General features: G+C 33.3%; 1 protein-coding gene across 9 annotated transcripts in view; it reads left to right on the top strand.

Annotated features, from left to right (window-relative positions):
• Positions 1-14,886, top strand: part of PRPF40A (pre-mRNA processing factor 40 homolog A) — a 52,550-nt gene extending 37,664 nt beyond the window's left edge. For 6 of the 9 annotated variants that reach the window (XM_079133282.1, XM_079133281.1, XM_079133279.1 and 3 more), the window contains 12 exons: positions 435-585; positions 1,589-1,722; positions 7,316-7,430; positions 7,592-7,695; positions 7,802-7,918; positions 8,205-8,342; positions 9,807-9,902; positions 10,970-11,056; positions 11,140-11,236; positions 11,323-11,384; positions 12,380-12,511; positions 13,792-14,886. In XM_079133282.1, coding sequence (XP_078989408.1) covers positions 435-585; positions 1,589-1,722; positions 7,316-7,430; positions 7,592-7,695; positions 7,802-7,918; positions 8,205-8,342; positions 9,807-9,902; positions 10,970-11,056; positions 11,140-11,236; positions 11,323-11,384; positions 12,380-12,511; positions 13,792-13,884 — 1,326 coding nt within the window. In that variant the 3' untranslated portion in view covers positions 13,885-14,886. The remainder of the gene's footprint in view (positions 1-434; positions 586-1,588; positions 1,723-7,315; positions 7,431-7,591; positions 7,696-7,801; positions 7,919-8,204; positions 8,343-9,806; positions 9,903-10,969; positions 11,057-11,139; positions 11,237-11,322; positions 11,385-12,379; positions 12,512-13,791) is intronic. The other 3 variants (XM_079133280.1, XM_079133277.1, XM_079133284.1) reach the window with 1 other exon arrangement.
• Positions 14,887-15,549: the final 663 nt, after the last annotated feature.

Below are 15,549 nucleotides of genomic sequence, written 5' to 3'. Positions count from 1 at the left end.
TCATACATACCTTTTTCATTATGTGCTATTTAATTTTGTATAATCCAGTTTTAAAGAAGCATAAATGCAAGTATTATCAGAACTTTGAACATGGCTGAAGGTCAGTGAAGACCTCAGCATTATACCATTATGTGACTCATCCACAGTTAACGTTAGTTGTAGATTGTGTTTCTAATACATAGTGGTACAAAGAAAGTTGTATGGAGTGGGATAAAAAATAAAAGCATGATTCCCAGATTCTGACTTTGAAGAGAAGTGAAAAAATTAAAGGTAAGTATCAAGCTAGTCACTCATAAAAGAACACTAGCAAAACTAGTAGTACTATTTAAATAAATTCATAACATTTGAAATTGGTTCATCAGAATAAAAAGAAATCTTCTTTAATTGAAATTCAGGTTTCTTTGAACTTCAGAAAGTTTATTCTTTTGTTGTAGGAACAAGCAAAGCAGTTGCGAAAAAGAAATTGGGAAGCCTTAAAAAACATACTTGACAACATGGCTAATGTAACATACTCTACGACTTGGTCTGAAGCTCAGCAGTACCTAATGGATAATCCAACTTTTGCAGAAGATGAGGAGTTACAGAGTAAGAATAATCACTAATGAGAAAAATTGTTTTTAAATAATGCCCTGCAGCAGCAAAGAATGATTTACACTTTTTATATGAGATCACTTCTTTTTAAAGAATTGTCTGTCTGTTACTGAAAAAAGTGTCTTATTTATATTCAAGTGTGATATTTCCTTCCATTGGAGTTTGTGATTTAGGATAAAATATTTTTTCACAATTCTGAGAAGATTCTTGAAATATGTAAATCATTAGTCAAAAACGAATTTGTACTTAGCTTTTTATATGTAACTTGGCTTTGTATGTAAATTACCACATTTTACTTATACTGCCTTCTTGATAAAAGTAACTTTTTTGTGTGTGTAGTCCTGGGGATGGAACCCAGGACCTTACCCATGCTAGCCAGGGAGTAACTTGAGAGTTTTTCAAAAAGCAAAGATTTTATCACAATTATCTATATTGTTTCCTCAAGTACCTTTTCTGGACCACCTAGATGCTTTTCAAATTTCAGCTTTCTCTACCATCCCTCTGAAAAATCATGCTTCACTGAGTGTTTTGGTAGGGCGTAAAGTTTTGTATGATCATACATTGATATGTTTGTCAACAATATTTGTTAACAGTGGTGGTCCCAAAAAGGTAACTTGCATAGTGATGTTGTAGTCCTTTAGTTTGTTCAGGTACTCTATGGTGTTCACACAATGATGAAATCACCTCATGACACATTTCTTTTAACTTACCCTATTGATAAAGTGACATGACCACTGGAAAAACTCTTGGAGTACTTTTGGTATTTCTAGCATATGTTGATGTGACATTATTAGGTATCCTCTATTTCATCTTCATCTTTCATTGTGTTCTTTTTGAAATTCCCCTTGAAACTTTCCATTACAATGATAAATCACATTTGATTTTAAATATAGCTGTTTTTGAAGGTGAATTTGAAATTTGTAGGACTTTAAATAGTTAAAACTCCTTTTCTTACTGACAATTTGCAATTTTGATTTTTATTGAAAAAAATCTTTAGACATGGACAAAGAAGATGCATTAATTTGCTTTGAAGAGCATATTCGGGCTCTAGAAAAGGAAGAAGAAGAAGAAAAACAGAAGAGTTTGCTGAGAGAAAGGAGACGACAGCGTAAAAATAGGGAATCTTTTCAGGTAGTAGAAAAATTTCTTCTCTTAGTTTTATAATATGGTTACTAAGCTCTAACATTTTTAACATACAGTTTTTAACATTTTTTTTTTTTTACATTTTTTAACTTAACATTTTTTACATTTTACATTTTAACTTTTTACATTTTTTTAACATTTTTAACATATAGTTTTGAGATAATTATTCCCAGATCATTGGCTCAGGCTTTGTGGAGGATCCATACACACTTAATACTTTAATTTCTGTAATTAGATGTCTGCATTCATAGCCATTTCAGGCAAGGGAATGTGGAGGACTAGCAGCTATTATGGTTAAGATTTTGTTTGGGGGAAATTCAACAGTTACTGGGTATTGAAGCTAGGATTTGAATACACAGTTTTGATTACAGGCTTTTTGATTAATCACTACATTTGAATAAATACTTAGTTATAATGGTTTAAATAAGCTTGTTTCTTGCAATCATAATCTGTTTGATGTAGGGCAAGGCACGTTGCCATCCTCCAGGGCAGTGACACTCAACACTTAGTGCATCGTAGAATCTTGTAGAAGGCTTTCAAAAATGTTTTCCCACCATGCTAAGGGTCACTGACAATCTACAGTGTCATCACCAATAGCATGAATTTTAGTCCTTATTGCATAAAAAGCTGCTATTCTGATAGTATCCTTTATGTTGGTGGTTTTCCAGAGTATCATTTGGAGACTGTTAAAACCACAGATTATTGGGCCTTACCCCAAGAATTTGATTCAGTATGTCTGCAGTGGAGTCTGAAATTTTGCATTTTTCAATTCTAGTGCCCTGTCACATTAGCCCTGACAGTACAATTAGGGGTGATCTGTCCCTGTAATCCCATTTTAACTTGAAAAATAATTGAAACAATAGATGTTTATAAAGCCAGAAATGTTAGTGTTAACTCACTTCATTCCTACTTAGTTCTTAACAATTTAATTACATGCTCAAAGAGGCTAGAAAACCTTGTTTTTTAGGTAAGCATCTGTGTGACTAGAAAGAAGGGGAGAACAGATTTTTAAGAGAACCATTACACTACAACTACTGACCTGTAGTGACTGCCATGAAGTATTAAAGTTTGCACTGATTTTAAAATAAGGAGGTATGAAAATACAGTGGAAATCTTGGTCACAGAATATGTGAGAATATAATACAGACTATCATACTAGGCTGGAGAATATGAAGAAGAAATTCTAATGTAAAGACTCCATGAGTCTTTAAGTCTAAAATATGACTTGAAATCAGATTGGTATAAATCTGACTTGGTTTATGATTACTCTTAATATAACTGGTGTTAAAGCATGTATTGATGATTCTTGAGATTCTTAGCCCAGTAACTTTTGTGCTATTATTCTAACTTTCCAAAGTGTATTTAGAACTTCAGGAAAATGAATCATAAGAGAAAATTAGCATTTACAACAAAAGAGCATAAATGAAAATAAAGTGTTCAGTAATAATGTTCATGATGATTACTTTTTTATTGAGTACTCTTTACTCAATGAGGAAATAATAAATATTTACCACATCTATGACCAACTAAGGTAGGTTTTGTGCGGATTTGTTTTGTTTTTGTTTTTTAAGTCTTAAAACTGGTATTTGACATTGTTAAACTAATAAATGAATTCAACAAAGTAGCAGGATATGAAATCAACACCCATTCCTACACACGAATCTGCTGAAAGAAAAATCAGGAAAACTATCCCATTCACAATAGCTTCAAAAAAATAAAATACTTGGGAACCATTCTAACAGAAGAGGTGAAAGGCTTCTACAGTGACAACTACAGAATAAACACTAAAGAAAGAAATTGAAGAAGACCGTAGAAGATGGAAAGATCTCCCATGTTTTTGTTTTATTTATTTATTTATTTATTTATTTATTTATTTATTTATTTCCCGCCTGAGGGGCCAGGGATTCCAACCGCGGTCCTCGCACATGCTAGGCCAGCACCTCTCCAAAACAAGCTATTTTTTCAGCTCCCTCCCATGTTTTTGGATAGCCAGAATTAATATTGTCAAAATGACCATACTACAAAACACTTAATACAGATTTAATACAATTCCTATTAAAATTGCAATGACATTCTTCATAGAAATAGAAAGACCATCATGAAATTCACTTGGAAAAATGAGAAACCCAAAATAGCCAAAGCAATCCTTAGAAAAATGAAGTTGGAGGCATCACAATACCAGACCTTAAATTATACTGCAGAGCCATAGTAACAAAATGCCATGGTATTGACACCAAAACAGATATGTAGACCCAATGGTACAGAATAGAAGACACAAAGACAAACCCATATAAATACAGTTATCTCATATTAGACAACGATGCCAAGAACATACATGGAGAAAAGATATAATATCCTCTTCACCAAATGGTGCTGTGGAAACTGGAAATCCAAATGTAGCACAATGAAATTAAATCCCTGTCTCTCGCCCTACACTTAAAATCAAAGACCCTGCACCTAATAGAAGAAAAAGTAGGCCCAAATCTTCATCATGTCAGCTTAGGATCTAACTTAACAAGACTCCTACAACGCAAGAAGTAAAACCAAGATTCAGTAAATGGGATGGAATCAAACTAAAAAGCTTCTATAATGTGAAGAGAGAGCATACAGAATGGCAACAAAATCTTTACCACACGCACCTGAAATAGAGCATTAATCTCCAGGATATATAAAAAAAAAAAACAGCCCAATAAATAAATGGGCAAAGGAACTGAACTGACACTTCTCAGAAGAAGAAATACAATTGATCAACAAATATAGGGAAAAAATGTGCAACATCTCTCACAGTTAGAGAAATGCAAATCAACTACACTGACAGTCCATCTCACTTCAGTCAGAAGGGCAATCATCAAGATACAAGCAACAGGGCTGGGGGTTGTGGCTCAGTGGTAGAGCACTTGCCTAGCACGTATGAGGCACTGGGTTCAATCCTCAGTAATACATAAAAATAAATAAAGGTATTGTGTCCATCTACAACTAAAAAAATATTAAAAAAAAAAAAGAATACAAGTGATAATAAATTTGAGGGAGTTTGTGGGGGTAAGGTACACTCATACATGGCTGGTGAGACTACAAATTGGGTACAACCACTGTGGACAGCAGTATGGAGAGTCCTCAGAAAACCTGGAATGGAACCACCATTTCACGTAGTCATCCCATTCCTAGGTTTATACCCAAAGGACTTAATATCAGCATAATACAGTAATGTAGCCACATCATTGTTTATAACAGCTCGATTCATAATAGCTAAACTATGGAACAACCTAAGTACCCTTCAACAGATGAACCAAAGGCAGAAGAATGTTTCCTCTGATATGCAGATGGTAAATTCACAATAAGGAGTGGGTGTCGGGAGAATCTTGGTATTTTGGACTAAACAGGAGTGAAGGAAAGGAAGGGGTCATGGGGGTAGGAATGATAGTAGAATGAATTGGACATTATTACCCTATGTGCATATATGATTACAGACTGTTGTAACTCTCCATCATGTACAATCAGACAGATGAGAAGTTATGCTCCATTTATGATGTGAAATGCATTGTACTGTCATAAATTAGAACAAATTTAAAAAACTGGTATTTGACTTACATCAAGTATAGAAAAGATTGTTGAGAAGCTTTAAGGGAGGACCAAGTAAATGTGTGGTATCTCAGAAGTCAGAAATCCTCAAAACAAGGTCCCCAAGTGCACAGAATTAACATCACCTGGGAAGTTACCACAGTGCAAATTAGCAAACCCCACATCAGGACCAACTGTATCCAGTTCTGTGAGTGGGGCCTCACAATCCATGAAGTTTGTTATTTTAACAGTCCTTTGGATGATTCTAAGTAAATGCAGTATGAATAAATTAATATTGAGTTGGATCTAAGGCACACTCATGCTAAACCAGGAAAGAATTTGTTGAATGTCATTAAGGTAAAGATGCTAATAGCATCTTGTGAGTAGAGACCAGAGATGATACTAAACAACTTACAATGTGCAAAACCACTGCAACCAAAAAAGAAAAGAAAAATACAGTTAGGTGGTTGCCTAAGATGTTATTTAATACCAAGGTTAAGAACCCAGGAAAAAGAAGGCTCAACCATCTATTAAATAAGTTGCTTTCCATAATGTAGAAGATTAGGTTTTTCTTTCCCAAGATGAAATTAGTAAATAAAGAATCATAGAATTTTATCAATTGACTTTCAAACCTAAATTCACATCTGTTATTTATTGAATTTTAAAAAGTAAAATTATAAACATCTGGAATTCATACCCACATTTTGTGACTTTATTAGATCTCAACAACCTGGAAGTGAAACATATTAGTAGATATGTTAAAAAGGGACAGTTTCAAACATCCCTGAAGATGATTTCTTAACTATTTTAGAGACTCAAAAGGGGGAGCAAATAAGAACCTGCTGACCACACAACTAGGGTGGATTAAGACAAGATTCCATTTATATTGAAAAGTAAGGATTAAAATTTTCAAGATAAATATTTCAGAGTGGGGAAATTTTCTGGACATGTTTATCCTTGTTTGAAGAGGAGTGGAGTGACAGGCACCTAGTGTTACTCTAGGGGCCCCACTATCCAACAAAAATAGTGTTCTGTATTTGAAATTTTAATTTCCTAATTTTAAATTTTTGTGATCTAACCCTGCATGTCAAAAATAACTGCCAAATTTGAACAGGTAACCAATATTTTTTAAAACTGATTATTTCTTTTGGTACTAAATCTTAAAAAATCATTGTGCTTTTTATGTACAGTACATTATAGTTCAGACTAGGCAGAATTGATGGATGAGTCCAGAAGCTACATTTGGTCAGTAGCTATCATATTGAACAGTGCAGGTCTAGGAATTGTTGAAACAGGATTTAGGGTTTATGGGTATCCTTAGGGGCTTTGTTTAGAGGATTAAACTCTGTAAGGACTTGGGGAAGAAGGAATTGTAGAAATTGGGAGTACCAAAGTCACACTATGTCACCCTGAAAGTCAGCAATGGAAAAAAGTGTGAGGGAATAGAACAAGTAAATTTTTAAAAGATTCATATTTAAGATATAATGGTAACATAAGGGAAAGGAAATGGTTTTGAAATCACATAAGGGTTCGAATCTTAGTTTTCCAAAGTACTGTGGGAAAATTATGCATTCCTCTGTTAGACCCTACATTTGTTTAAAAAAAAAAAAAAAAAAACACACTAAATACAAAAAGTATATTTGAAAAAGAAACATACATTTTTATTCTTTAACTTCATTATTTTAGATAGGTAATATCCAGTATTTGAAGTTAGCATCATACACACACGCATTTTTTTTTTTTTTTAACCAGAAATGGTATTTTATCCTGAGGGACAGGAAAACAAAGCCTAAAAAGATAATGTAGTATTAAAGGTACTTTTTTCTGAAGGATAAGTGTGTGTGTGTAAAAGCAGTTTTTATTTTCATCAAATAACAAATGTTCTTTCTATCTAAAAACATGTTTGAGATAACAATGGAATACTTTCATATAGTACTGAGTTTCTTAATGTGTATTTTTGTATAGCACTTATATGTCCGGTGTACTTAAAGATAGCTTTTCAAATATGATTGTTTTTCCCCAGATATTTTTAGATGAATTGCATGAACATGGACAACTTCATTCTATGTCATCTTGGATGGAATTGTATCCAACTATTAGTTCTGACATTCGATTCACTAATATGCTTGGTCAGCCTGGTGAGATTCTTTTCTTTACAAATGTGTAGTTACAATAGTAGTTGGATGGGTCCAAGTGGGAGGTGGCGATGTTGGGTAAAGGGTGTTTTATTTTATTTTTGTTTTATAAACAAAAAAGTAATTGCAGCTCTTTGGTTAGAGCTAGCTTTTGACTTCTTTAGTTTTTTCATTAGGATCAACTGCACTTGATCTTTTCAAGTTTTATGTTGAGGATCTTAAAGCACGTTATCATGATGAAAAAAAAATAATAAAAGACATTCTAAAGGTAAATAAGTACTTATTCTTGCCTATTAACCTGTAGTCCATTTTACAAATTGTTACTGTGTTTTTGTGATGTATCTGTTATTTAATATAAGATTTCTGGGTTTTAGGATAAAGGATTTGTAGTTGAAGTAAATACTACTTTTGAAGACTTTGTGGCAATAATTAGTTCAACTAAAAGATCAACTACATTAGATGCCGGAAATATCAAGTTGGCTTTCAATAGTGTAAGTTATTTTTATTATTACAAATAACTAGTTTTGTAGTACCTTTACCATATTCAGTTAAAAATTGTTTTAAATAGTAGGCTGTTAAGATATCGGAATGTAAATAGGATTTTATAGGGGAGGTAAAGTAAAACAAAATAATGTATGTGATGAAAGATTATGATAAGCTTGCTCTGCTCAAACTAATATAGATAAATTAGTCCCTAGGAATGATGTAAGAATGCCTCTAAATTAAGAACAGTAGATTTCAATTATATTGTAACTGATAAATGTAATTTTCTAATAGTTACTAGAAAAGGCAGAAGCCCGTGAGCGTGAAAGAGAAAAAGAGGAGGCCCGGAAGATGAAACGAAAAGAATCTGCATTTAAGAGCATGCTAAAGCAAGCTGCTCCTCCAATAGAGTTGGATGCTGTCTGGGAAGATGTATGTGTATTTGGAAATTTTCTCCGAAAACAATTTTTTTTGTTGTTTTGTTTTCTTTTGGTTTTGTTTTTTCTTTTTTTTTTTTTTTTTTTAATCTAAAGGGAAGGTTTATTGTAATAGTTTTCACAAAGCCACATTCACCAATAATAGCATTACATGGAATTACATGTCCATTACATCAAAAGACCTCAAGATGCTGTGTGACTTTTTCTCCCACAGGAGGGGAAAGCTACTTGTCTCTAAAGGAACATAGCAATGACAAATGATAAGGAGAGCTCTGCCAACACAAAGGACATCTCAGAACAGTCAGGAAAAACTGTCCCCAAAGGAAGCCACTTTCACAACTGTCTTAGATGCTCATCTCCAATTTAGCAGAAGGGTCCTCAGTATTTCCCCTCCTACACTAAACTGCAGCTCATCTGCTCACACATCAGAAAATCCAGCAAAGTAACCTCACCACTCTCTATGTCGGTGCAAACTTTCAAACATTTGTCAACACTGTATATTTTACTTTGGGTACAGGGAGCTAGCAGGTTCCTTTATCTCTGAAGTGCAGATTTTAAATGCAGTTAGTTCCTTACCTACAGCCACTTTTAGCAAAGGTGGCCTCAGCCTTGACCGCGTGTGTGTGTGTGTGTGTGTGTGTGTGTGTGTGTGTGTGTGTACACCTACCTACACACTCATGAATGGGAACAACCATCAAAAGGCAGATCAGCTACATCCTGCTCCTCAAACCCAAGGTCCAACCTAGATGTCTCATCTTGGCTTAGATTTATCAGGTCTTCAACTCCTCTAGAACTTCTTGTTTATGTTTATGCTCTGAGGTAGGCAGCATGGGAATATTACCCTCTTCAGTTCTTTTCCTGGAACTAGAACTTTTGGCTGCACTGTGCTTCAGTGCAATCTTGATTTGGAATATCCATACTGTGATTCTATTCGAGAGCAAAAGTCCAAGCACATCTGTAGTAGCCGTGGTTAAAGTAACAAGATTCCTTCTTAGCATATTGTAGAGAGGGCGCAGATCTTTCACAGAGAAGATCTGATGTCCAGGTAGTTCTCCCAAAAGATCTTGACTACAATATACCATATGCTGCTCCAGTTGATCATAAAACTGCTTCACCATTATATACTTTTTTAAAATTTATATACTGTTTTTAAATTTATTTTGTTCTAATTAGTTATATCTTTTTTTCTTTTTAAACAACTGAAAATAAAGTTTTAATTCTTTTCTCGTTTAAAGCCAAAAAAATAAGCTAAATTTTTAGAGTATATAAAACATTTATAAGTCAGCTGTGACTCTGCATTTGTGAATATTAATAATTTGGACCTTGGAAGTAAGAAACAAGTACGCTTTTAGAGGACAAGCTTATCACAATTTTTACTTATTGATTTGATTTCTTTTTAAGCATACTGGTATACTTTCCTTGGCATTCATATATTTATTCCATTACTGAATTTTTTCAGATCCGTGAGAGATTTGTAAAAGAGCCAGCATTTGAGGACATTACTCTAGAGTCTGAAAGGAAAAGAATATTTAAAGATTTCATGCACGTGCTTGAGGTAATTTTAGTATTCTCTTAACTAAATGAAGTACTATAAAACATACAAATTTACAATTTTAGAATGATCAAAGTATATTCACTGTTTTTGTCAAAGGTAGTTACTTAGGAAGTTTAGGGAATGTTTTATTTCTGTAGAAACTTTTAAATGAAATAAACTACAAGTTTGCGTGGAAATATCAAGAATAGTGTATAGAGAACGTATATTTGTTTTGTAGTTTCAGAAACTCACCAATTTGTCAGCCACATTGACTGACTAGTAAACCGAAAGAAAGCTTTAAATTTTATTGTAAAGCAATAGGAAAACACTTTTAAGCATGTCTCAGATATTATACTGCATTGGGTATTTGGAAAACCCAGAGTTTCTGAAAAACAAAATGGAATAAATAGCAAGTTTTATTAGAATACATAATGAAAATGTAAAATCTCAATTTGTTCCTTTAGTTGAATAAGATAAAAGTTTTGATAAAGTTTTCAGGGACTCACTTGTAAATATGCTCAAATGATAGTAATTCATAAATAATATTTGATGCTTGTGTGGGATGGGCAGTGTTCTGATTGTTTGACACAGATTACATGTATGAAATAAATCCTCTTAAAAATGTAGGAAGTTACTGATGAGCAAACTAAGGCAAAGTAAAATGTCTAGTACCTTAAAGGGAAGGGATTTCAGCCCAGGCTGTTGTACTCCATTGTCAGTGTTTGTAATGAGTTCACTAATAAGCTAATACTTCGCAAGTTGGGACTATTGTTCAATTTATATCTTTCTAAACTTATATAATTTCTCTCTCCTAACCTATACCATTTTCATACTTGTTAAAACTGTTCTCACTATTAATACTTTTTAAGATCATTTTTTTAGATGTCTAAATGAGTGGATATAACATAAATAAGAAGAAACAGAAAATCTTAAATGAGTAACCATTCTTTGTAGGATGTCCAGGGATTACATCCTACATATGTGGCATTTCAGTCTAAGAAATTGTGTGACTTCTGAAAAACTGATCTGCCATGTAAAGCAAATGTAAACTCTGGAAATTTTTTTTTTTTTTTTTCTTACCTTTTTAGCATGAATGTCAACACCATCATTCAAAGAACAAAAAACATTCTAAGAAGTCTAAAAAACATCATAGAAAACGTTCCCGCTCCCGATCGGTAAGGAAGTTTAAAGATGGCACCCAGAGTGTACTAAAATATTTAGTAGCATCATTGTGAATGAAACTGTTTGTATTGTTTAGGGATCAGATTCAGATGATGATGACAGTCATTCAAAGAAAAAAAGACAGCGATCAGAGTCCCGTTCTGCTTCAGAACATTCTTCTAGTGCTGAGTCTGGTGAGCATTTCTAGTTATTGATTAAAATTATTGACCCTTTTTTTGCCTCAAATTCTTACACTTATTTTTCATTTTATGCTCTTCAGAGAGAAGTTATAAGAAATCAAAAAAGCATAAGAAGAAAAGCAAGAAGAGGAGACATAAATCTGTAAGCAAGCTTCATAGTTTTACACTCAACCTAAGTTTCAGTTCTTGCTTTCTCAGTGGCAATTAGAATCTTCTCCCAACCAAATCCCATGTAGTCCAGTGTAGGTGGGTACAGACTTTTATAGTTAACTTTCCATTAAAATCATTTGGTGAACTTCAAACAAATTCACATACCAGTGTCAGGATTCCTATCCTTGTCTTTAATCTTCCAAAAAATACCCAAAAGTGAGTGTGTGTGTGTGTGTGTGTGTGTGTGTGTGTGTGTGTGTATGTGTGTGTATCACAGCTGTTATTGAGAACCACAAATTTAAACATTTAAACAACCCCTTCTTGGTGATTGCAGTTCTTCATCTTTGGTATATATTCTACAGGATATCACCTATTGAATTGGAATTTTTTCTTGGTGCTCATGTAAATTTGTGTATATCTAAGAGTCACTTATTTAGGCATGGATCTTATGTTTTAAGAAATTTCTAATTTGCAGCAGTAATTTTAAGCAAAGAATTTCATTATACAACTGTCAACCTTATAAGAGATATAAACTAACAGCAGTGTCTTATATACATATCTTAAAAACTGATAGTACATTGGAGTGATAAAAAGACAGTATCTGAGCTGGGGTTGTAGCTCAGTGGTAAAGTACATGCTTAGAATGTACGAGGCCCTGGGTTCAATCCTCAGTACAACACCAAGGAGAAAAAAATGTAGTCTGTCTGTATTTATGTAATATAATCCTTCTAAAGGATTAGTCTTCTTTTTAGTGGTGTTTTACCCTATCAGAATGTCATCCTACTCATGTAAAGACTGTCCCCTCCCATAAATAAATCTTTGGGAAATTTTATCAAATATTTGAGGTTAACAATTCAAATGATATTTCCTCACTCTAGGAACACTAACTGTTATGAATGCATGTTAAATATTATCTGTATGAGAAATTTTAAAAATTAGAATATTATCTCTCCCAAAATACTAACATGTTAGTTTTTATTTACATAGGACTCTCCAGAATCAGATGCTGAGCGAGAGAAGGATAAAAAAGAAAAAGATCGGGAAAGTGAAAAAGATAGAACTAGACAAAGATCAGAATCAAAACACAAATCACCTAAGAAAAAGACTGGAAAGGATTCTGTAAGTATTCAGATTGCTTCATTCTTGCATTTGCAGATAATACAAAAATGGTTTAAAGAAGTCTATTGACTTTTTCAGTTCTGCTGACATTGAGGAAAACAATGAAGTCAGTTAACTGCTTTTTTTTTTTTTTTTTTTTTTTTTTTGGTATTGGGGATTGAACTCAGGGCACTCTACCAGCTGAGCTATCTCCCCAGCCCAGTTAACTGCTTTTCTTACAAAAGTGTTTTCTGATACATGTTGTCCTGAATGACCTTGATTTGAGTCTCCTAAATTTTATATCCCGTACAAAAATAACAGCATTCTGTAACTATAGTTTTAACCTACTAAGAAAGGATATGGTCTTTGCTTTGTACATTCTAATAAGTGACACTGGATGTTTTCTGCTCAATTTTTTTAAGAAATTTTTTTTTTTTTTTTTTTTTGTGGTGCTGAGGATTGAACCCAGGGCTTTGTACATGTAAGACAAGCACGCTATCAACTGAGCTATATCCCCAGCCTGATTTTTGTTTTTGTTTTTGTTTAGGAATACAAAATATAGATTCAGGGAGTCTTTGAATATCCACAGTTGTCATTGTTACAGTTTTTACCAGTTTCAAAAGGAAGCATTCCAGTAATGTTTAGAAAAGAATTGGGGAAACGGTGAACACAAATGGAGAATACAAGCCAAACATAAAGATTTTATTATCATTCTACATAATTAGTCTAGTTTTGCATATACATATAATGTAAATATGAATGGCAGAGCACATGATAATGCAAACCTTTGCTTTGCCTGTTTCTTGTACAAATGTCATTTCGCAAGGGTAATGACTAGGAGTCATCAGTGGAGGGAGATCCTTCCCCGTGTAGATTAGCCCTGGTCCCTTCTCTCTCTCTTTGGATATTCTGATCCAGTTGCTATAGAACAGGGTTTTTGTTGTTTTTTAAACCTACATGCAGCAGGTGAGTCTTAATGGCAACCTTAGTGAAGAATGAATGCCTCCTCTCCCTGATTGTTAGTACTTTTCCTTAACAGTGGGTTAAACAGTTTCTAAAGGAAGTTGGGTGAAGTCTACCCACTCTTCAAAGGTTTTGTGTCTCAGAGAATGCCGTGTTTTTAATTATTTAGCCTAAATCTTGTCCTGCTTGTAAATCTAATGTGTTTGAACATTAGACTCTTAGAGCATAATAATACCTTCCTTTCTGTGATAAGAGTGCGACCTAGATTCTGTGCAAATATATTACCCAGGAAGTAAACACTTGGCTACTAACATTAACTGTAATTATATTCTTTTCAGGGTAACTGGGATACTTCTGGCAGTGAACTGAGTGAAGGAGAATTAGAAAAGCGCAGAAGAACCCTTTTGGAGCAACTGGATGATGATCAATAAATTATACCAAATATATGTTTACAGTATGATTTAAAGTCTAATTCAGACCAGGGACTCTATTTTAAGTTCAATTTAAATAACACTGGGTTTTAATTGTATCACAGAAAAAAAAAAAAAGTGCATTTAAGTATTGTTATTGTGGACTTTATATAAGCAAAAGAAATTGAAAATAACTTCTGATTCTGTATCAAGAATCATATTTTCCTACAGTCATAACTGTCTTTCTGTGACCCTTTCATAGGGCACTGCAGGATGGATTAAAGGTGGCAATTTACTGATAACTGCAGATGTCTCTACTTTGTTCTAAAGTCTAAGTCATGAGGTGATTTGATTTACTTTATAGAAGTTGGATTTTGAAGATATAATGACAATTTTTTTGATAATACCGTAGTACAAAAAAAGCACCAGCAACCAGTAAAACTGCTTTTTTTTGCACTACCCAACTGGTTACAGCCAATGTGATCTTTTATGGTGAGCTTGTAAGAAATGGGTGTTTTTGATGGAAACCTGGTAGACCCTTAACTGTAGTGGTGCAATAAGCACTGCTGTTATAAAGCCACCATTATTTTTTATGAACCATCTGACATTTTAAAAAGGCTATTGTGAGGGCATTATTTTGAGCATCTATTTTGAGGTGTTAAAAAAGTTAACATCAATTCAATTGTAAATTAGATTAAATATATTGCCTTAAGGACCTACTAAAGAATGTGCCACCAATCTTTAAGTGATAGTTGCAATATCCTTGTCAAAAAGACAAAAATCAATGTTGACTTAAACATTTTCTTTAACAGCTGTCTTGAGTTTTTTTCCAATTTTTTTTTTTTTGTTTTGTTTTTCTCTTTTTCTTTTTTCTCTTTTTTCCCCCCTCTCTTTTCCATTGAGGAGGGCTTTTACCCTCCCTACTCACTGAGAAGTATTGACTTCGTGGTACACATTCTAAAGCATTTCTGATTTGAATATTTTTGTACATTTTTATCAATTATTAAACCTTCTCTTCTAGTGCGTACTAGTATTTATTTCTACTTAAACTGCTCAGCTCTAAAGAAGTTGTATAATCATTTTAAATATGCTAGAAATTTTGCTTCATCTTACCCATAAATAGCTAGTTTGCTTTCCCTTTTTAATATTTAAGATTATTATAAAATCAGTGCATTTGAGGTCCCTAGATTTGTTTTTTACCTATAAATTTCCTATGGAATATTTTAGGCAATGGTTTGAAGATAGAATACCCTTTACATGCTAACTTTTGAAGGTTGGTGATGTAATTTATACTATTTTCCTTCAGTGCAGGAGATTTTTTTAAGAAAGTAAATTTTAGCACAGGCTTTGGTATTATTGTAGGTATTATCTTTGTTCTTTTAATTATGACACTGAGATATCCTATTTCAAGTTGAGTTTTAGAAGAAAAGTCTGTCCCTCATTACCTTAATAAATTTGAAAGTGAAAATGACCAAGACAACTCTTTCCCATCCTGCTATATGTTTTAATTAAATCTTAAGTGTCCACTATTTAAAAGCTTAAAAAGGGGGGGATATATTTTCATTTCTAAAATCCTTTCTGCCCGTCATTTTTCTGCTATGAAATATGACATGACTTTGTAGGAAGTGAGAATCATTTTTGAGAAATTGTTAAATTGAATCGCTTGCTTGAGATTAGTCTCTTCTT

The sequence above is a fragment of the Sciurus vulgaris genome (genome assembly GCF_902686455.1).
Source record: "Sciurus vulgaris genome assembly, chromosome: 3".
Taxonomy (NCBI): domain Eukaryota; kingdom Metazoa; phylum Chordata; class Mammalia; order Rodentia; family Sciuridae; genus Sciurus; species Sciurus vulgaris.
Note: the sequence above shows the minus strand (reverse complement) of the source record. Positions and strands in the feature narration are given on the sequence as shown.